At 39.9% G+C, this 23,493-nt stretch overlaps 2 protein-coding genes across 5 annotated transcripts in view; one reads left to right on the top strand and one right to left on the bottom strand.

Moving 5' to 3' along the window:
• The window catches only part of ncoa7b (nuclear receptor coactivator 7b), a 43,308-nt gene extending 37,412 nt beyond the window's left edge, over positions 1-5,896 (top strand). For all 4 annotated transcript variants that reach the window (XM_077200010.1, XM_077200011.1, XM_077200008.1 and 1 more), the window contains exons 13-16: positions 1,493-1,645; positions 2,463-2,558; positions 4,443-4,516; positions 4,599-5,896. In XM_077200010.1, coding sequence (XP_077056125.1) covers positions 1,493-1,645; positions 2,463-2,558; positions 4,443-4,516; positions 4,599-4,734 — 459 coding nt within the window. In that variant the 3' untranslated portion in view covers positions 4,735-5,896. The remainder of the gene's footprint in view (positions 1-1,492; positions 1,646-2,462; positions 2,559-4,442; positions 4,517-4,598) is intronic.
• A 19-nt stretch (positions 5,897-5,915) lies between these two features.
• Positions 5,916-13,901, bottom strand: irf4l (interferon regulatory factor 4 like). The gene is made up of 8 exons (XM_077200007.1): positions 13,673-13,901; positions 12,385-12,571; positions 11,389-11,474; positions 11,138-11,243; positions 10,920-11,027; positions 7,783-8,106; positions 6,796-6,902; positions 5,916-6,718 (listed from the first exon to the last, which is right to left on the bottom strand). Exons 1-8 carry the CDS (start codon positions 13,844-13,846, stop codon positions 6,548-6,550), a joined length of 1,263 nt encoding a protein of 420 aa, XP_077056122.1. The 5' UTR covers positions 13,847-13,901; the 3' UTR covers positions 5,916-6,547.
• Positions 13,902-23,493: the final 9,592 nt, after the last annotated feature.

Raw genomic sequence — 23,493 nt, 5'->3', positions numbered from 1 at the left:
GAGTTCAAGTGTTACTCTTTTGGCGTAAATTGATGCGTATAATCGAATAAATTTTAGTCGATAAAGTTTTAAATACGGATATTATTCTTACACGAACGCATCACTTCACTTCAGAAGGCCTTTATTAACCCGCCAGAGCAGTGTGGAGCACTTTAATCATGAGTAGATGCACTTTGAAGGACTTCCAAAGACATACACCAATTCCCTTCCATTTTAAAGCTCAGAAGAGCCAGGACATTTTTATAAAGCTACACTGTGTAATTGTTTTAAGTTTATTCTTTGCAAAAAACACAAAAATGATGTGCTTATTAATGTGTAAATACTTCTACCAACTAATCATATTCTCGTAAGCGCAGAATCTGCCATTCAGAATACCTACGAGCGAGTCGCTCGAATGGCGGCAGCCATGTTCCGCCTCCATCTTGGAAATACATTAGCCAAAGAGGGACATACCTGGAAATTCAAGATTCGTCTTTCGTGCTTCCACAGTCAGTGGCACCGTGACGAATGCGAGGGGGAGATTACTCACAACCAGGGCTGCACAATTAATCGCAATTTACATGTAATCGCACTTGAACCGATTTGGCTTATCGCAATTATGAAATCGCAAATGCTGCGATTATTTTGTATGCGCAGCTTGTCCGTGATGATCGGCTCTGTAAACGCTGCTCCATCTGAAAGCACTGTGAGTTTGAGTCGCTTATAACGTGCATTTGAAAAAGCAACACACGTCAAACATCACAAGCATTTATGAACCTCTTGTCTAACTAAAGACAACATTTAATAACATGCTTTTACTCCAAACTCACTTCATAACGACAGTTGAGCTCATCCTTCTGTGAGATGATGTGATTCTTACACAGAATAAAGCAGTTGTGTGTTTATAAGTCATGTTTAATCAAACAAAGCGTTTCAATCTTCTGTTTATTCAGCTACAGCGATAGGGATTTCCTGGAATGATGTGCTTATTGTATTTCTACGGCGGGGCGTATTTGACTTGTCTGCGTTAGAGCGCCCTCTGGTGTTCAGATGAAGCAGCGTTTACTACCGATCAGCCGCACTGCTCTGACAAGCTGCGCATAAAATAATCGCAGCCTTTGCCAAATCGCGTGCGGTTTCAGTGCGATTAATCGTGCAGCCCTACTACTACGGCCACCATGAGTTAAAACACCTCGAAATGGGAGGGACTAGAAAGTAATATTCAGTTGGTAGTCATATACAATTTCACCGCTAGATGGGAGAAAATCCTACACAGTGTAGCTTTAATATAACTCCGATTGTATTCGTCTGAAAGAAGATATACACCTTGGCTGGCTTCATTTTTGGGTGACCTATCCCTTAAAGCTGGACTATGAGGCTATTTTCGTCTGGAAACAAACTTTGTTGCATTATTTTCCTGTTATCTCTGTAAAGCTGCTTTGAGACGATCTGTATTGTAAAAAGCGCTATATAAATAAAGCTGACTTGACTGGTTTGATGCTCTTCTCTGCAGTTGTCCACTCGTTTGCCGGCGCGTGTTCAGGGTTATCCGTGGCGCCTGGTCTACAGTACGGTCGTACACGGTACCAGCCTGAAAACCCTGTACAGAAACCTGATGGAGCTGGACTGCCCCGTGCTGATGGTCATCAAAGACATGGACAACCAGGTACACACACTGTTTATAGTGCTGGGTGGTATACCGAATACCGGTGTTTATTTTTTTTATGATATTCATTTTTAATATACCGGAGTATGTCGCTTTAACAGCGTTGGGAACGCGGCGCGACACTGTTTGAGAGGGTCTTTTCATTTGTAACTGTGGTGATGCACAGCTGTGTGTGTTACTAAACATGATGGTGAAGATGGATAGATTAAACTATAATTAATAGCTGTCAAATTATATTGGTTCATAGTATTAACACTGCCAGTGCCTGCCACAAATAAGCTTTCCAAAAGGCTTTGACATCGTAGAATAAACGTGAGAATTGGGGGGAAAAAACGCGGCACGGGTGTTTTTATATGAATGTATCTGAAGTGAACTGACGGTCTTTAGATACGTTTCGATGTTATTTCAAATGAATCTTTCTTTATCTTTCCTGATAAAGCAGCGTTTATGGGGAACATTACCGTGGAAACCGCTCCTACAGCGCCTCCTGCTGCAACTCTTTATAAACGGCATCATTTTGTGATGCCTTACAAACCTGTATTGATACTAGTCTGTATTTTTTCTACAATATTCACTCATGACAGTAAAACAGGGCTTTCTAAGTCAATCTATAGCAGTATTTCCTCTCTGAATGAGTAGAAAATGTGGTTAACACCCAGTCATGCTTGAAAAATATACCATCATATACCGTGAAACCGGTATAATTTTGAAAAATACCTTGATATGGATTTTTGGTCATATTGCCCAGCGCTACGCTGTTGGTATAAAACCGGTGAAAATGATGTCTTGTTTAAAAACTCATAATTTTCTCCTGCAGATTTTTGGAGCGTTTTCCACTCACCCTTTCCGAGTGAGTGAGCACTGTTATGGCACTGGAGAGACCTTCCTCTACAGCTTCTGCCCGGAGATCAAGGTGTGTTACTACATAGATTTTTAAGGACAAAATTAATGAAAAATGTCCTTGCAAGTGCCACATAGCAATGCCTTAACCTGGCAACCCCCCAGAACACCTTAGCAGCTGCCTAGCAACACCCTAGAAACCACTCAGGAACATTGGCAATCGCATAACAATGCCTTAGCAATCATTCAGAACATCTTAGCAACCATTTGGCAATGTCCTGGCAACCAATCAGAACACCTTATTAACTGCCTAGCAACACACTAGAAACAACTCAGAAATATTGGCAACCGCATAGCAATGCCTTGGCAACCACCCAGAACATCTTAGCAACTGTTTGGCAGCGTCCTGGCAACCAATCAGAACACATTTGCAGCCGCCAGACAACCACCCAGACTAAGGTGTTCTTGGTGGTTGCTTGGCGGTTGCAAATGTTTTCTAATTCGTTGCCAGGACATTGTCAAAAATTTTAACACCTAGTTTACCTTAACAACTCCCTAGCAACACCCTAGAAACCGCTCAGAGAACAGTAATGCCCTTGCAACCACTCGGAAAATGTTAGCAACGGCTTAGTAACCAGTAACCCACCAGCTCTCTAGCAACGATCTTGGAACAGGTTAGCAACCCCTCAGAGGTCCCTAGCAACCATGCAGAACCCCTTATCAATTGACCCTTCGTTAAGCCACGCCCGAAAACCGCCACTGGCCAATCATTTCTTAACAACCGTAACTAGGCGCGGGAGGTCTGGCAAGCTTTCGAGCGAGGGAAACATGCCGAAGCGTTGTGCGTATGGATTGTGCAAATCTGATACCTGGTATCCTAAAAGTTTGGACGGGGAGTTGAATTTTTTTCCTTCCCGAAAATCTAAATGTCAAGGGGAGAAATGATGTGCGTGATCAAGCAGTGTGTGAGACCCCATTCACAACTACATGTACAGGATTAACAAAAACACCTATTGCTTGGATGTTGGAAATAATGACGGTTCTTTGTTCATAATGCATATATTGTAACGTAAAATAAGACGATTAAAGACAAGATGGAGGCTCACTGACATACTTTAAAATAGATTTCAGCATTTTGTTAATCGACGGCCTATACTACCCCTGACTGAGTAACTTTAACCCAATCCGATCGCGGCTCTCCCGGTGTTAGTGTTATTCCACAAGATTTATGGATAAACTGTTTGATTTATAATTATTAATTATTTTCACATTACACTTACCCTGCTGTGCACGAACACAGCTGTTCCTCAATGTGTGTGTTTCCCATGATTGGTCAGCGTATGAGGCGGCGGCTGCTTGCGCTGGGACTATAGGCTTTAGCTTCAATTTTTATGAAATTAGATGAATTTCATTAAAATTTATGAAATTCGCTAATCGGTTGCATATTATGTCTTGGATATGTCCCTCGAATGCACACTGCAGTCCCTTTTGTCTTGCTCTCTCAAATATTTCACATGTTCGCCAAAAATGACTAATTATCTCATTGGGAATGTCTCACACCGGTGCATACACACTGTAATAGACATGCCATGCGCGAAAGCTTGACAGGCGTAGCAACAGTAACTAGGAAGGGCGGTGCTTAGCGAAGGGTCAATTGCCTAGCATCGTCATAGCAATATCTAAATCCTTTCAAACTGAAAATCTGTTTATATTGCCTAGATAATCAGGCCTCAATACCTTCGGACTTCAAAAAAACATTTAAATAATGACACTCGACATTTAAATAATGACACTCCTTTATCTTCTACCGCCAGACAACCACCCAGAACACCTTAGCAACTGCCTACTAACACCCTAGAAACCACTCAGGAACATTGGCAACCACATGGCAATGCCTTAGTAACCAACCCAGAGTTCAAAAAACAGTTAAATTATGACACTCGACCTTTATCTTCAGGTGTACCGCTGGACGGGTGAAAACTCCTACTTTGTGAAAGGAAACACGGATTCCCTTCAGATCGGAGGAGGAGGGTGAGTTCAGAAACATGCTAACTTGCCTTACATGCGTGTGTCTCGCCGCCTCAATGTTTAACACACGCTGTCTGCTTCCCAGGGGTCATCTGGGCCTGTGGCTGGACGCTGACCTTTACCACGGCACCACCTCCAAGTGCTCCACCTTCAATAACCTGCCACTGTCCTCCAAACAGGACTTCACCGTCCAGAACCTGGAGGTGTGGGCCTTCGAGTGAGCACACATAGACACGCTAACGTACCCACGCGCACTGAGACACGCTTCGACACGCTCACGGCATGACATACGACGAAATGGGCGTCGCTTTATCCCGTACTGTACGAGGCCGTTTGGTGTGGTTTGTGCAAATCCAGTCACACTTGATGACGTGGTTTTAATAGTTTTCTCCTGGTCTGAGCTTCAGACTGAAGTGCAGAGAGACGGCTTTAACCTCCGACGCCATCCCAGCATGCAATGTTCTCTAGAGACGTTCTCCTGCTGAAATATAACCAATATATAAACACATTTGTGTACGTGAACGGAGAGGAATCGTTTTCTGGATTGTGTATGATACTCGGGAAGCCGAAGAACCGTATTCGTTGGCCAAATCTGTTGCGTCGGGGTCAGTTGCTCAAATTGAAAATATTTTGTTTACATTCGTGGTGATTTGATGCGTTTAGTTCATTCGGTGCGTTTTCATGTTTGTTTGACGAGAGTGCGAGTAAAAAGGAAATGCGTCCTCTTGGAAATACGTACTATGAATAGTTTATTTTTGACCAAAGTGTTTTATTTGCCTTGTTCTCCAATGTTTTATATTGTTTTCTTTTTGTATTTAAGTTTTTTTTATATTGAATGTGACGTATAATCATATTCGCTACGTGATGATTATTTTACTGTTTTGTGATATTTTAGGGACCTTTCTAGTTCATTTAAAAGGGAAGCACTTGAAATAAAGAGATGCCAGTATTATTTTTGAACACTATTTCACTAGTAACCACGTTGCTTGAGTTTCTAGCAAATCAGGTTCACCACTTCACTGTGGGTTTGTGTATGCAATCACTCACTGACCGATGTCACTTCCTGTTATGCCGTGACATCTTTGGAACGGCGTGAGCCGATTCACGAGGTCTGATTGGTTGAATAGTTTGAGATCTTTGGAAATGTCACTCATTTCACTACTAGACAGCATCTGTGGGCATTAACTAACCGTGTTCATTCCAAAACCGTATTATGTGATCCATGTAGGGGAAAAAAAAAAAGTTTACAAGTGTTTCACTCTAAAAAGTGTCTCTGATTTCAAACACTGTCCAGTTGTGTATGGTAGTCAGTGAATGTCATATTTATTGTGCATTTCTGTGTTTTAAAGTGAACCAAATAAATGCAATAAATGAAGAAATAAATGTCTTAAGGGGCAATTAATGTTAAAATGTATAATATTTAATACTTGCATAAATGGACACAGGATTCAATCTGTATGCCAAGAAATGTGACCACATACTCGAGCAAACTGCTGATTGAAGTAACACTTTACAATAACATAAGTTAATGCTTAACTAACATGAACCAAGAATGAACAATGTATGTTTTACAGCATTATTAACATACATTGTTTAACTAACTGTAGGTGTGCCATTTACTGTATATACTGTTCAATAAGCAGTATGTGGATATTTCATTCACATAATAACAGAAAAACATACATTCATTTAAAACGATTTTGTCCCTGAGATGCTGTTAAATGAGTTTTACAACAGTGCAAGCAGAGAAAATAACATACAAAGCACAAAATATGAACATTATTAATTAGACAGACAGCCACAGAAATATTTTTTTGAGTAATATAATTATATATAATACTATAGTTATTTATTTTACGTAATTTGTTTTGGAAGACCTGTAAAATGTCGTGACACACTTTGTGTTAATGCATTCAATTGCTACGTGGCTCTGCAACCGTAAACATGTTGTTTTTGGGTCATTCATATTAACTGCTAATTAAAAATTGGTGTATTTTACTTTGCTAATACACAGTAACCTCTAGAAAAGTCTTGTCACTCTTGTATGAAGTTCCCATGCGTCTGGTGTCCGTTGATGGCAGGGAAATCTTGATGTGTGCAAATCTGCTCAGGGGTCAGAGGTGAAAGTTCATAGGTGCTCCTCATGTAGTTGATGCCGCCCTGCTGGAGGAGGAGCATCATCTGCCGGGCGAACAGCGGCTCCACCTGGAGGACCACAGAAGAGAGCTGTGTGGAGCTGAACATTACGCATCAGTGTGAATGGAGAGGTCAAAGGTCACTACCTGAACGGACAGGGGTCTCTTGTCTTCAGAGGGGTCACAGCTCTCGAAGAAAAGCTGCACGAAGAAACGCGGAGGAGGATGTGCGTGCAGGAAATAACCCTGGAGTTCTGAATGAGTGAGTGAATATAGTATTAAAGGTCATCATGAAATCCTTTTTTTATGGAATATTGTAGGATTTATTATAAATGATTTGTACATTAAATTCATGTGCCCTCACAATCTTGAATCAAAATAACTTTCCCTCTCTCTTCCAGGATCTCTCCTCTGATAATAAGGGCGGGGCAACCTGTCACTCACATGAGATCCACCAATAGCAAACCACAACCATCCAATCAATTCCCCACAGACAAAATCAAGTCCCGCCCACATTTGATCTTGTACCAGAAGACGTTTCACTCGGATATACGTCACAATAGAGAAGAAAACACTAGCGCAACTTCTGTTTCATTTCGACTTTAAATATGCCATTTAGTTGTGGTCAGGGCAGCCTTTCTTATGGAGCTTTTTTCTGCCACAGAATTAAAAATAAAAAAGGCAATTTCGACTTTATATCACGCAATTCTGACTATAACTCCCAATTGCAACTTTTTATCTCACAACTTTGACTTTTTCCTCGCAATTGCGACTTTATATCATGCTATTCTGACTTTTTTTTTTTTCAAAATTGCAACTTTATATCTTGCAAATCAAGGCCACATCCTTAATTATGCAGAACTTTAAGGCTTAATATAATTTAAACGGATGAGTTATAAAAACAGACAGTCGTCATGAAGGGCAAAATTAGCTATATAGACCAAAACCACTTTTTGCACCAGGCTGTAAACACATTTTATTCTGCTGTAAAGTTGGGCATTTTAACATGGGGGTCTATGGGATTGACTCTCTCTTGCTGCCGGTCTCTAGTGGCCAGTTGGTGAATTACAGTTTAAGTCACTTCAGTGTTGGATTCAAGTAAGAGGCTTGAGGCTGCCGCTTGGTTCTTCTAACCTGTGAGGAAGATCTGTGTGTCCAGGACTTTGCTGGTCTGCTCCTTCTCTAGTTGACAGAGTTTGTCCCTCAGGAGTGTGTGTGTCCCGTCGCAGTACACCTGGCTCTGGCAGAGGCAGCGGGCGTACAGGCCATCGGGCGTCATCCAGAGCAGAACGCCTCCCTCCAGCGCTCCTCGCTCCGCCTGAGGAAGAGGAACCAGCTCGGGGCCGCCGGGGCTCCAGCTGTCAGGGGGAGGAGCCAGTCGACAGCCCTCCACACTCGTCACCGTGACGTCAGCGAACAGAGTCTCACCGCTGAACACCGTCACCTGCAGACGCGGGTCTAGGAGACATTCAGAGACCAGCGAGAGCACGTGACCAAACAGTGGAAAACAGAGATCATTGCATTTGTAGGTTGTTGCTAGGTGGTTGCTAAGATGTTCTAAGTGGTTACTGGGTCATTTGTAGGTAGTTGCTAGGCTGTTGCTAGGGTGTTGCTAAAGGCTGATTTATACTTCTGCGTCGGACATACGCCGGAGCCTCTACGCCGTAGACTACGCATTGGTTTTAATTTATACTTCTGCGTCGTTGTCCGCGTCGACGCACGCAGAGGGAGCATGTGAAACCCGAGGGAGCGGTTTGAGCAGACCAATCACAGCGCTTGCGTCCTCGTAGAATTGACGCGTTGTTACATTTTTGGAGAGGTGCACGTCAGGGTACGCCGAAGGGTACGCGCGCTACGCACAGCCTACGGCGTAGCTACGACGTAAGTTTGACGCAGAAGTATAAATTGGGCTTAAGATGTTCTAAGTGGTTACTGGGGCATTTGCAGGCGGTTGCTAAACAATTGGTAAAATATTCTAAGTGGTTACTGGGGCATTTGTAGGTAGTTGCTAGGCTGTTGCTAGGGTGTTCTAAGATGTTCTAAGTGGTTACTGGGGCATTTGTAGGTAGTTACTAGGCTGTTGCTAGGGTGTTCTAAGATGTTCTAAGTGGTTACTGGGGCATTTGTAGGCAGTTGCTAAACAATTGGTAAAATATTCTAAGTGGTTACTGGGGCATTTGTAGGTAGTTGCTAGGTGGTTGCTAAGATGTTCTAAGTTGTTACTGGGTCATTTGTTGGTAGTTGCTAGGCTGTTGCTAGGGTGTTTCTCAGATGTTCTAAGTGGTTACTGGGGCATTTGTAGGTAGTTGCTAGGCTGTTGCTAGGGTGTTTCTCAGATGTTCTAAGTGGTTACTGGGGCATTTGTAGGCGGTTGCTAAACAATTGGTAAAATATTCTTAGTGGTTACTGGGGCATTTGTTGGTAGTTGTTAGGTGGTTGCTAAGGTGTTCTAAGTGGTTACTGGGTCATTTGTTGGTAGTTGCTAGGCTGTTGCTGGGTGGTTGCTAAGATGTTTTAAGTAGTTACTGGGGCATTTGAAGGTTGTTGCTAGGCTTTTGGTAGGATGTTGCTAAGATGTTGTAAGTGGTTACTGGGGCATTTGTAGTTATTTGCTAGGTGGTTGCTAGGATGTTGCTAATATGTTCTCAGTGGTTACTAGGGCATTTGTAGGTGGTTGCTAGGCTGTTGCTAAGATGTTCCAAATGGTTACTGGGGCATTTATAGGTAGTTGCTAGGTTGTTGCAAGGCAGTTGCTAAGATGTTCCAAGTGGTTATTGGGGCATTTATAGGTGGTTGCTAGGCTATTTGTAGGTTGTTGCTAAGATGTTCCAAGTGGTTACTGGGGCATTTATAGGTAGGTGCTAGGTTGTTGCTAGGATATTGCTAAGATGTTCTAAAGGTGATGATACACAGGGCAACTTTTTGAGCAATGTTGCTGGGCAATCTTGCCGAGCAATTGTTGCTTGGGCACTTTCCGATTGAAAATGGGCAATACATTTCTATCTGGATAATTTAGATCGGTCGTGGGCCCTGTGTCTCATCTGGTTGCCCATTGACGGCAACATTGCCCAGCGACATTGCCCAAAAAGTTGCCCTGTGTATCATCACCTTTAGTGGTTACTGGGGCATTTATAGGTAGTTGCTAGGTTGTTGCTAAGATGTTCCAAGTGGTTATTGGGGCATTTATAGGTAGTTGCTAGGCTCTTGCTAGGTGGTTGCTAAGATGTTCCAAGTGGTTACTGGGGCATTTATAGGTAGTTGCTAGGTTGTTGCAAGGCGGTTGCTAAGATGTTCTTAGTGGTTACTGGGGCATTTATAGGTAGTAGCTAGGCTGTTGCTAAGATGTTCCAAGTGGTTATTGGGGCATTTATAGGTAGGTGCTAGGCTGTTGCTAGGATGTTGCTAAGATGTTCCAAGTGGTTACTGGGGCATTTATAGGTAGGTGCTAGGTTGTTGCTAGGATGTTGCTAAGATGTTCTTAGTGGTTACTGGGGCATTTATAGGTAGTTGCTAGGTTGTTGCTAAGATGTTCCAAGTGGTTATTGGGGCATTTATAGGTAGTTGCTAGGTTGTTGCTAAGATGTTCTTAGTTGTTACTGGGGCATTTATTGGTAGTTGCTAGGTTGTTGCTAAGATGTTCTTAGTGGTTACTGGGGCATTTATAGGTAGTTGCTAGGTTGTTGCTAAGATGTTCCAAGTGGTTACTGGGGCATTTATAGGTAGGTGCTAGGTTGTTGCTAGGATGTTGCTAAGATGTTCTTAGTAGTTACTGGGGCATTTATAGGTAGTTGCTAGGTTGTTGCTAAGATGTTCCAAGTGGTTATTGGGGCATTTATAGGTAGTTGCTAGGCTCTTGCTAGGTGGTTGCTAAGATGTTCCAAGTGGTTACTGGGGCATTTATATGTAGTTGCTAGGCTGTTGCAAGGCGGTTGCTAAGATGTTCTTAGTGGTTACTGGGGCATTTATAGGTAGTAGCTGGGCTGTTGCTAAGATGTTCCAATTGGTTATTGGGGCATTTATAGGTAGGTGCTAGGATGTTGCTAAGATGTTCCAAGTGGTTACTGGGGCATTTATAGGTAGGTGCTAGGTTGTTGCTAGGATGTTGCTAAGATATTCTTAGTGGTTACTGGTGTATTGTAGGTTGTTGCTAGGTGGTTGCTTATTATCTTCTAAGTAGTTACTGGGGCATTTATAGGTTGCTGTTAGGCATTTGCTATGTGGTTTTTAGGGTGTTTTAAGTGGTTTTTAGGCTGTTGTTAGGGAGTGTATACCTGACAGTGCCATGGCCTCTGCTGATCTCATGCTGGTCTCTAGGGTGAACGGTGACGGAGGCGAGTCGAATGTGTTACAGCTGTAGAAAGATCCACTTATCTGGTACCCTGGACACACACACAAACACATTCTCTTCACTTTAAATGCCAATGTATTTAATAAACAAGTGACCACACACACACACACAAACCGACACACACACACATAGAGTATTTACCAGTGTCCCAGCGTGAGTTCTGGCTGAAGTGAGTGTCTGACACTGCGTTCTGCTCACACCGGAAGTCCCTCCAGCTTCGGTCAGCAACAGACAGGAAGTTGCACACCTGTAAAGAGACGGCCACAGAAACACTACCTGTTAGTACAATCATACATTCATTTTCATCTCTCAACCATATTATCATGGCCAGGTATTACTTTAGAGTTTAATTTAGTTGTAGTCTGCAAGTAACTCGCTTAAGCTAGTGTTACCTGACTCTCCACAGGCTGATATGAGGGATAAAACGGGTAGCTATGGTGACCTGAGCTTGTGGAAACTTTCTCATATGATTTTGGTCCTGAAATGGAGGAGAAATTAGTAATTAAATTTAATGTAATTAAATGTAATGTAATTTTTATTAATTTTTATTTTTAAGTATATCATATATACTTATTTCTATTTTTTTTATAAAAAAAAATGTAATAAGATTTTTTAAATGATACATATATATATATATATAATGTACATGTGTAATTTTTTTTGGATTATTTATATCATATAAAAATCTTTCAAAATACATATGATTAATCATATGTAATATATATGTACAAATACATATGTATAAATCTATAAAATTGTGTCTATATGTATGTGTATATATATATATATTTATATATATATATATATATATATACATATATTAATTTCATTTTAATTTTTAATTGCATGAATAAATAATTTTAGAAATGATATGATTATATATATAATTCTAAATATGTGTGTGTGTATATATATATATAGGCTGTATATATAATTTGTAAAAAATTATGTATATATATATATATATATATATATATAATTTGTAAAAAATTATGTATATATATATATATATATATATATATTATATTAGTGGACTAATATATATTAGTTCTGCCAATCAATTAAAAGAAATTACTAATTAATCACACATTTTCTGTAATTAATCGTGATTAATTGCACATAACATTACAATTTTGATTACAATTTTTTGAAAATGTTTTGAGTGACTTTCTCTTTGTTGTTTGATTAACATTAATGAAACAGACAGACAGCAGCAGGTTTATTAAAAGTTTTAATTTGGCAGCTTAATATATATATATATATATTATTATTATTTTTTTATTTGTATTATTTCATATCATATTTAAATGTGATATTTATGTGAGTCTATGGGGCATATATATATATATATAGGGACCCTTATAGGAAGCTTGTTTGTGAGTGTTTACCTCGTTTGGTTCCCTCAGGAATAACCCGGTAAACCTTGAACGGTTCTGATAGGTCCAGCTGACTGCGGCCCACGAGCTCCTCGAAGTCACTGCTCTTGTTCAGCGCGCACCTGAGACGCGTTTTCCAGGTGGGAGGATCCGCTTTATCTATTCCCTCGCGATACTTCCCCTTAAACAGAGCCCAGGCCTGACCCAACAAACCAGGAACAAGCTGTTATAACGCTGAACAGATCTAATTTGCATGTGCATATACAGCATCATATTATATGTATATTATTGCATATACAGCAGCCCATGTTTAGACACTTAACCCTCTGGTGCAATTCGGTCAACTTTACAATTCGGTCAATTAAAAAAAAAAATTTTTTTTTTTACTTCATCGGGATGGTATGAAACTTGTTAAAGGTTTTTGCATTTTTTATGTGAACACACAAAAAAAGTTTATATGGTCCTGTAAGAAATAGTCGCACTTGTGTTCCACGCGGTGAAAAATGTAAATGAATGAGAGTTTCCTCTAGTGGAAGCGTTTGGTACTGCAGCCGAACACACTCTCACTGAACGCTCATTTACTGAGATATCAGCTCACATGTGCAACACAACTTGCTTAGGTTTATGACTTTGATTTCCTTGCAGTTTTAGAGTAAAACGTAAATTTGAAAATATAGATTTCATATAAAAAATTTGAAATAGTATTTTCTGTGCTTTTTTTATAACAATACGTGTAAAAGTCTGTTCCTTTTTTTAAGTTCACTTTTTAAAACTTTTCTCACTTTGGCAATAATTCACCAAGTGTCGTCTTTAAAAAGAGACCAAACTGAAGTCTGTTGCTCTAAAGTATTCAAGATTTATGACCGTTTAAGTTGGAAATTAAATTTTCAGGTCTATGCTTAAAAAGTGAAAAAATTGATTATAAATACAGCGTAAATATAATGTAGTACCATAAAGTCCCCTAAAAATGCAAATTATTAAATAAAAAAACATTATCAAACTAAAATATAGTACATTCCTTTCATTAAAATAATAATTTAAAAAAATGACTGCTACGCGAAGAGCACCAGAGACCATGAATGTCATTGCATTATAAAATGCAAAATATCAAAACAAGTGGCATTTATTGCAAAAAAAAATTGCAAAAAACACACTTTGTGATCAGAACCATTGATAAAAAAGACATTTCACACATTTATAAGCATGCATGTTTTATTTTTATTTTTTATTTTGTTGCTTGCAAATACAATTATTGAAATGAATTCATTTTGAAATGTACCTATAATATGCGTAACATCACCTTGAAGAGCGCCGCGTCCTCGTCTCGGTTATAGTCCTGCTTCCCTGCGTGTTTCCACGGGATCCTGAAGGTGCTCCGCTCCCGATCCTCCCACACTAACCCGGGATATTTCCCAGAATCCACCTGTTCAATCAGCCACTGACGCAGCTTCCCGTTCCCGGAGCTTCCCGACATCCTCAGTTGTGGATATCAAAATGTGGGAATGTAGAGTATTCTTGTGAGAGTGTCTGACGTGTTGATCAGAATCTGCTTTTGATAACTGGAGTAGTTCAGTTTTGAGATGCAGTAATTTGCCTGTTTCTGGGTGGAGCATCTCGATTCTCCAGCAGATGTGAAGCTCAGAGGCACCAAAGTTCAACACACCAGTTGACTTTTAGTATTAAAGTCTTGTTTACCAGTACAAATATATAAACATTCTTAAATCATGATGCGTTTACTTGAAAAGTACCTGAAAAACGTATCAGAAATAGGCCTAGTTTGCATGTGCTTAAAAATAAATCATCTTAATTCCAAGGGAATACAAGATTGATTTATTTTCTGACCCTATTGGCATATATTTGCTCTTGCTTTACAATTAAACTAATTTCATTTTATGAATTTTTCTGAAAAAAAAATAATGTTTTTGCTTCTCCAGTAAATGCATCTTGATTTAAAAATGCTTCGATATTTGCAATAGAAAAACACTGAAGAAATATTGTATAGTTTAACCCTAATTTTTTTGCATTATTGAATATGAAATAACATTAATTAGCTTTATGTCACTATCAATGCAAAATGAAAACTGGATCAGAAATATGAGTTTGCATGTGCTTAAAATAAATGTGGTCAGAAAAATAATAGGGAAAACGAGATTTATGTTTCTGAGCCTATTGCCATGTATTTCTTTCTTTCTTTAAGCTTAAACTAACTTCATTTTGATGCATTTTTCAGAAAACCACATTTTTCTGCTTAAATGCATCTTGATTTAAGAATGTTTAGATATTTGCACTGGAAAACAAGAGAGAAATAGTGAGAAAGAGTTCTATTGTGCAGGTTTTACAGTCTATACTTGCCAGAAGCTTCTTCTTAAAGTTCCTCTGAAGGTCTTTTATTAATATCACAGATGATTATTGCTCAGACGTGACGTGACTAGCAGTTTAAAGTCATAAATTCCCCTCTGTGTTAAATGACGGAGCAGTTTTAGTGGTGATGTGCACCTGTGTGTGTGTTCGTGCTCCTCATGTTATGACTGTCCTCTGGGACTACGATTACTCAGCAACACACACTCAACAACAGTGCGGTTTTCTGCTCCTTTTGGGCGCAAAGATTAAAGAATTCTTCAGAAACTTTCATGCAATGTCTAATAATCAACAAGTTTATATGCAATACATCATTAACCAGCTGTTATATAATGCTGTTATGAATATACATCATCTCTAAAGGTGTTCATGCACTTCAAAATGCCTGAATGACATTGCGTTATAAAATGCATTGATGTTAAATATATCAAAACAAGTGGCATTTCTTGCACTGAAAAAGATGCAAAACACACTTTACAAACAAAAAGAGACGTTGCTACAGTTTGAAATGATTTAACAAATGATGTTCGCACAGTTTAGCAGCATGTATGTGCTTGCGAATATAATTATAGTTATTATATGGGAATCCACTGATCAACAACTTCTACGAGAAACTCTATTCAACTCAGAAATTCATACACTGCGTAGTATATACATACAAGCATTATTGTATATGGAAATATAATTACCAGCTTAGACTGTATATTTTTAATTGAATTGAATTTATTTTTAGTTTCATTCAAATTTTTATTTAATTTAATTTTATGTTGTTAAATTATTATTTTATTTTATTATTTTTTTAATTTATTTTATTTTATTAAAATAAAAATGTATGTTATTAATTTAATTTTAAATAAAATTGTATTTAATGTTATATGTTATTTTGTTATGCTGTAATTAATTTAATTTAATTGAATAATATTGTATTTAATTGTGTGACGTTATGTTATTAATTAATTAAGTAATTTTATTTTGTTTTATTTCATTCTATTATTTTATCTTATCTATCTTATTTTATTCTTGGCTTAAAATGCAAACATTTTCCCAGAAATCTGTAGTGTTTTGTGGTTGCTGGTCGGATATTCAAATGAATCCCGTCGTCTGCGAGCGAAGCACCTGCTGACTCGTCTTTACTCGCAACTCACGAAACTCTTGCAAAACTGTTAAGTCATGAAATTAAAGACATTATGCCAATCTCACGTCATGTTTCACCCGAAATCTGTTTGCTTTTTTGATTTGACCTTGAAATGTTTTCATAAGGTTCATCCATGAAATGCATCTTTTCACAGAAAAAACTGAAGGATGCTATGCAATAATGGTGCAAAAATGTGAAAAATAACCTGAAATTTTAGAATGGTTTGTAAAATATTTGCATTTGTAATATTTCCCCCCCAAAGAAACGTAAAAATAAACTGTTACTCATACAGGGAGTACATTGACCTGTCAACTATTAATATGAGTGAGAGAAGGTTTACCTTACGATATTTAACAACGTTTATATTTAACAATATTTACAGAATCAATTTCGTTTATTTCAACTATTAAGACTTCATGCAGCTCCTGAGAAATTCTGTCACGTTAAATCATAAACATGTTGCATATGGATGAGAATGATTTATTTACACACACTTAAACACACACTTTGACTGATTTCGATAAAGTAGTTAAAAACATCGTTCACTGGGTAAAACAGTTCATTTAAATTTGATTGAACTATTTTTTACTTTTCTGTATTTTATTATTTTTAAGTATATATTAAACCCGACATCTCTTTTTGCTTTTCTCTTCCATATTGGATTTGAACATGGATTGAAATCTTTGCAGTGAATTATGGATATGATGCCTTTTATGCCTTTTATTTCTTATATTTTAGCCTTATATATTTTTTTTTTATTTGCAGTGCCTTTTATTTCTTGTATTTTAGCCTTATATTTTTATTTTTTATTTGCAGAGCCTTTTATTTCTTCTACTGAATGCATGTTTAGTATTAGTCTTGTTCAGGAAACCGAGAGATTTTGTGTTGTCGCCGGAGAGAAAAGATGAAAGTTTTGAAAGATTAGACAGATATGAATATCAGAGAAACATCCTTCAGAAAACATGATGATCACAAACTCAGACATTAATACAAACAACACACAAGCGCTTACACTCACACACACTCACAAACACACGCACTCACTCAAACGTACACACATACACACACTCACACAAACGTACACACATACACACACACACACACACTCACAAACACACGCACTCACTCAAACGTACACACATACACACGTACATGCACTCACACAAACGTACACACATACACATGCACTCACACAAACGTACACCGCACTCACACACACACACACACACACGCACTCACACAAACGTACACACATACACAAACACACACACACACAAACGTACACACATACACATACACACGTACATGCACTCACACAAACGTACACCGCACTCACACACACACACACACACACACGCACTCACACAAACGTACACACATACACAAGCACTCACACAAACGTACACAAATACACACGTACATGCACTCACACAAACGTACACCGCACTCACACACACACACACACACACACACACGCACTCACACAAACGTACACACATACACACGTACATGCACTCACACAAACGTACACACATACACATACACACGTACATGCACTCACACAAACATACACACATACACACGCACTCACACAAACGTACACACATACACACGTACATGCACTCACACAAACGTACACCGCACTCACACACACACACACACACACACGCACTCACACAAACGTACACACATACACAAGCACTCACACAAACGTACACAAATACACACGTACATGCACTCACACAAACGTACACCGCACTCACACACACACACACACACACACGCACTCACACAAACGTACACACATACACACGTACATGCACTCACACAAACATACACACATACACATACACACACACGCACTCACACAAACATACACACATACACACGCACTCACACAAACGTACACACATACACATACACACGTACATGCACTCACACAAACGTACACACATACACACGCACTCACACAAACGTACACACATACACACGCACTCACACAAACGTACACACATACACACGCACTCACACAAACGTACACACATACACACTCACTCACACAAACGTACACACATACACACGCACTCACACAAACGTACACACATACACACGCACTCACACAAACGTACACACATACACACGCACTCACACAAACGTACACACATACACACGCACATACACACTCACTCACACAAACGTACACACATACACACGCACTCACACAAACGTACACACATACACACGCACAAACGTACACACATACACACGCACTCACACAAACGTACACACATACACACGCACTCACACAAACGTACACACATACACACTCACTCACACAAACGTACACACATACACACGCACTCACACAAACGTACACACATACACACGCACAAACGTACACACATACACACGCACTCACACAAACGTACACACATACACACGCACTCACACAAACGTACACACATACACACGCACAAACGTACACACATACACACGCACTCACACAAACGTACACACATACACACGCACTCACACAAACGTACACACATACACACTCACTCACACAAACGTACACACATACACACGCACTCACACAAACGTACACACATACACACGTACATACACACGCACTCACACAAACGTACACACATTCACACGCACATACACACGCACTCACACAAAAGTACGCACACAAGCACTCTCTCTCTCTCTCACACACACACACACACACACACACACACACCCATGAGAACGGCTTTGTTTCGATTGATGTTGTGACACTATATGAAACTGGCACGGTTGGCTAAAATGTGTATTTAAGAACATATTTCACATCTTAAACCCGGCCGGAAACACCAGCAGCTATTGGGACTGAAACCTCACGTTGCAACAAAAATTAGATGAATATAATATAAAATATCAGCTTAATTAATTAAATCAATTTTTTTAATAAAAATAAATAAATGGGTAAATACAGAGCCTAAAATGAGTTTTTTGCCCCATCTGCCATGCAATATATATTAAACATATTTTTAACCAGCCATGAAAAATGGATGAATCCTAATTAAAGTTACAAAAGTTGTTCAGAGAATTGAGTGATTGTTTATTGTCTTTTGTTTGATGATTAATAATAAAAACACAGACAGCAGGAATATTAGGCTGCTGTCACTTTAAGAGTGAATGCACTGATCTAATACACTATAATATAACTATAATATAAAATAATGTGATTGTGTTTGTAATTTTCACATTATACTGAAGCTGAGTTTTGATTTATCAATAATTTGACTTTGACTCTGACAGCATATAATCTTATTTTGCTCCAACACTTTTTGAGAGCAAAATAAAAACCCTTTCTTTCTGCCTTGTCTGGTCTTCTCTCTCTCTCTCTCTCCCCCTCTCTCACTCTCTCTCTCTCTCTCTCCCCCTCTCTCTCTCTCTCCCTCTCTCTCTCTCTCTCTCTCTCTCTCCCCCTCTCTCACTCTCTCTCTCTCTCTCTCTCTCTCTCTCTCCCCCTCTCTCTCTCTCTCTCTCTCCCCCTCTCTCACTCTCTCTCTCTCTCTCCCCCTCTCTCTCTCTCTCTCTCTCTCTCTCCCCCTCTCTCACTCTCTCTCTCTCTCTCTCCCCCTCTCTCTCTCTCTCTCTCTCCCCCCTCTCTCACTCTCTCTCTCTCTCTCCCCCTCTCTCTCTCTCTCTCTCTCCCCCCTCTCTCACTCTCTCTCTCTCTCTCCCCCTCTCTCTCTCTCTCTCTCTCCCCTCTCTCACTCTCTCTCTCTCTCTCCCCCTCTCTCTCTCTCTCTCTCTCCCCCTCTCTCACTCTCTCTCTCTCTCTCTCCCCCTCTCTCTCTCTCTCTCTCTCCCCCCTCTCTCACTCTCTCTCTCTCTCTCCCCTCTCTCTCTCTCTCTCTCTCTCTCTCTCTCTCTCTCTCTCTCTCTCCCCTCTCTCTCTCTCCCACTCTCTCTCTCTCTCTCCCCTCTCTCTCTCCCCCTCTCTCTCTCTCTCTCTCTCTCGCTCTCTCTCGCTCTCTCTCGCTCTCGCTCTCTCTCTCTCTCTCTCTCTCTCTCTCTCGCTCTCTCTCTCGCTCTCTCTCTCGCTCTCTCGCTCTCTCTCTCGCTCTCTCTCTCTCTCTCTCTCTCGCTCTCGCTCTCGCTCTCTCTCTCTCTCTCTCTCTCTCTCTCTCTCGCTCTCTCTCTCGCTCTCTCTCTCGCTCTCTCGCTCTCTCTCTCGCTCTCTCTCTCGCTCTCTCTCTCTCTTTCTCGCTCTCTCTCTCTCGCTCTCTCTCTCTCGCTCTCTCTCTCTCTCTCTCTCTCTCTCTCTCTCGCTCTCTCTCTCTCGCTCTCTCTCTCTCCCTCTCTCTCCCTCTCTCTCTCTCTCTCTCTTTCTCTCTCCCTCTCTCTCTCTCTCTATCTCGCTCTCTCTCTCTCTCTCCCTCTCTCCCCCTCTCTCCCTCCCCCTCTCTCCCCCTCTCTCCCTCTCGCTCTCTCTCTCTCAATCTCTCTCTCTCTCTCTCTCTCTCTCTCTCTCTCTCTCTCTCTCTCTCTCTCTCTCTCTCTCTCTCTCTCTCTCTCTCTCTCACACACACACACACACACACACACACACACACACACACACCTGTGCAAAACTCCTGTTAGAAAGTTACAAAACATGAGAAAGAGATTCACTGTCTTGTGAGATTTCTCGCACTTTCCTTTCCTTTTCTTAAAACATGGAAAGTTCATTTTCACTTGTGGGATCTAGTGAAACACTCTCCACTTTCTTCGAGCACGAGTTTAGCTTCACATGATCATCAGTTTCACAGCGTTTGTTCTCAGAAAGAAAAGACCTGGATGTTTTCTCAGATGATGACTGTAATGGTTAAGATGCTTTGTTTCGATGTCCTTGAGCAGAACGAGGACAATAAAGAAATGTGATTTGTAGAAATGTGGGTTTTTTTCACTGCATGTTTTCTGTGCTTCTGATCACTTAATGGTCCCATATTGTCATACCTGATATATCCTGGCTTTTTTCATGATAACAGAGGTCTATGCTCTATGAAACTACCTTATAAGTTTTAAAACAGTCGATCTCCAGACACATGCACACAGCCTGCATAAAGTAGCTGTGCCTTTTCACCATAGACAGTAAAAGAAATAGACACAGCGCCCCCTTGATTTCAACGGAGAAACGTGAAGCCCATTAGAAGCACTCACTTCCTGATGGCTGAGCGACTGCGCAGACTCAAACTGAGCTTGATGACGTAGATGTGACGCGAGCAACCTGTCTGACAGCTCATATCTTCTAGTAGCTGTGCCACTTACCGAATTATTTTCAGTTTCCTCAAAAACGTTGTTGAAATATTTTGTCCCGTTGCTTTTATGGACTCTCTATCTATGGGCTTCTCCTTGACTTTATGCCTCTATGTCCCCCGATCGCCTCATAGACAGTAAAAGATTGCCTGCGAGCTTCTCCTCCTGTCTAAACGCTAATTTCTCTACTGTGCGACAGAGAGTCGCGTGGTTATGACGCAATCGTTAGCCTATTTTTACAAAAACGGCTTCTACGGGGCCATAACGTAAGATACAAAGTAATGGAGCCTTTTATACATTGTCGTGTTTCTTTAGAAATAAATAATGGACAAATGAAGTCTTTGGACGCCTCAGATGTAAAGTTATTCGCTGTCAAAGTGACGGCAAAATGAATGGGATTCAATGGAATGCTAACAGCTGGTGATGTTCTGCTACAATGGCGGCTCCCGCGAGGCTTCAGTTTCCGGCTGATGGATTACACACTTGCTTTTCACAAGCTGTTGTGACTAACGTATAGATGTGATGTCAGAACAACTCAGTCCCCGCCTTCAGTCTCCTCCCCACCAATGGTGGGTCACTCAGAAAACAACGGGCCAATCAGAAGAGAGGCTCTTGAATATTAAGTAGACAGGCCAAAACTGACCTGTTCTTGGCAGAGCTCCTGAGAAAGGAGCTGTAAAAATATATTTAGGTTTTTATTTTATATTTATACCGCAAATATATATTCTTAAGGACATCAAAACCTAAAATAAAACTTCAGAAAGTTTTACAATATGGGACCTTTAAGTAACAGCACTAGTGACTATAGGTCAGAAAGAGGAAAAATATTAGGATGGACGATCAAAATCTATGAACAGTTCTTGATTTCTCCATGTTCATCATCGGTTATGAGATTATATGAACATTTATATTCATAAAACCTAGTCAGATGCTAACGGTGTTTTGGGGATTTGATTTAACACCGTTCACATCAAGCACGATAAACATAACCATGATAACTATATTAGCGTCGACGTCCGTTATTATATTCAAGCTTTTTGTCGTCTGTCTCTTTAAATGCTCGAGCTCGTTAAAGCACGATGGATTCTGATTGGCTGTCAATGCTTTTATGCATTGCTCGTCTGTTGAAAATATAAATAATTCTGAAAGACAGATTCTCTGTGTGGCTGTGCCGTTATCTATAATTCCCGTTCACACTAAGGATGTTAATTATAAAGATAAAAATAAATATTTAGTTCTAAAATCGTTCTCAATATTAAAGAATAGCAGAGCTTACACCACAGCTGTAACAATGATGGCACAGGGAAACGATGTCGTTGGAATCACAAAAGATTCCAGCTGATGAACGATAAAAAAGTTAACAGCCAATCAGAATCCATCGTGCTTTAAAGAGCTTGAACATTTAAAGTGACAGACACGCACGCTCTTAAAATAAACAGAACTATATTGTCTGCTGGTGTGAAGGCTAATATAGTTATCTTTATCCTTATAAATGTCCTCTTTGTTGTGAACAGGCCTTTATACTGGGTCAAACAAGCTTTTTCAACGAATTCTGCTTGAACAAGTGCACATGTGCACTTAAAGAGACAGTTCACACAAAAATGATAATTTTTTCATAATTTACTCACCTTCAAGTTGTACCAAACCTGCATTGATTTCTTTCTTCTGCTGAACACAAAAGAAGATATTTCGAAAAATAGTAGTAACCAAACAGTTCATGGACCCCATTGACTTCTATTGTATTTTCCCCCATACTAAGTCAATGGGGCCCATCAACTGAGTATATTAAGACAGATTTTAAATTTGTGGGTGAACTATCCCTTTAACCAGGTGAACTCTGACTAGTGCACCATCAGCCCGGCCTACAAACCAAGCAATTGCAATGTCAACAGGTCATATTGCTAAATGTGATAATTTCTGCCCGGCAACAGAGCCCTTTGCCCCCCTCTGTCCATAATCCAGCAACAGCTGCTGCCATATTCTTTCACACATGCCAAAAAAAACACATACAGGCTTTTCTCATTTGAACTGAAAGAAAAACCGGAAAACCAGAGTTGCTAAAAGAGTTCAACACCTTGTCCCAAAAGCAAGAAACAGTAAATGTCCTAATCAAATATGGTGTGTCAGAGGAAGCCAAGGCCTGTTTACCCAGGACAGATGTTCTCAGGGCTGACTTTAGGGTTTGGCCTTGAATTAGGCCTTTAGAGACAGATTTAACACAATAAAACCAAACCACATTAATATCAAACTTGCATTGGATGTCCAATGGGGTTTAAACTCAACATCAGGTGCACTGAAATACAATAATTTGTTGGATTTACTTGATAAAATCCTCATAA

This window comes from Siphateles boraxobius, unplaced genomic scaffold (assembly GCF_051911475.1).
Source record: "Siphateles boraxobius isolate OS27281-9 unplaced genomic scaffold, OSU_SipBor_1 115, whole genome shotgun sequence".
Taxonomy (NCBI): domain Eukaryota; kingdom Metazoa; phylum Chordata; class Actinopteri; order Cypriniformes; family Leuciscidae; genus Siphateles; species Siphateles boraxobius.
Note: the sequence above shows the minus strand (reverse complement) of the source record. Positions and strands in the feature narration are given on the sequence as shown.

What these genes read in the sequence shown, in the direction of transcription:
- irf4l (XM_077200007.1), bottom strand. Translation starts at nt 13,846, where the DNA reads ATGTCGGGAAGCTCCGGGAACGGGAAGCTGCGTCAGTGGCTGATTGAA. An exon ending in GAACTCACGCTGGGACACTG is followed by an intron (nt 11,028 to 11,137) that starts GTAAATACTCTA and finishes GTGTGTGTCCAG; the next exon opens with GGTACCAGATAAGTGGATCT. An exon ending in AGAGGCCATGGCACTGTCAG is followed by an intron (nt 8,107 to 10,919) that starts GTATACACTCCC and finishes AATGTCTCCTAG; the next exon opens with ACCCGCGTCTGCAGGTGACG.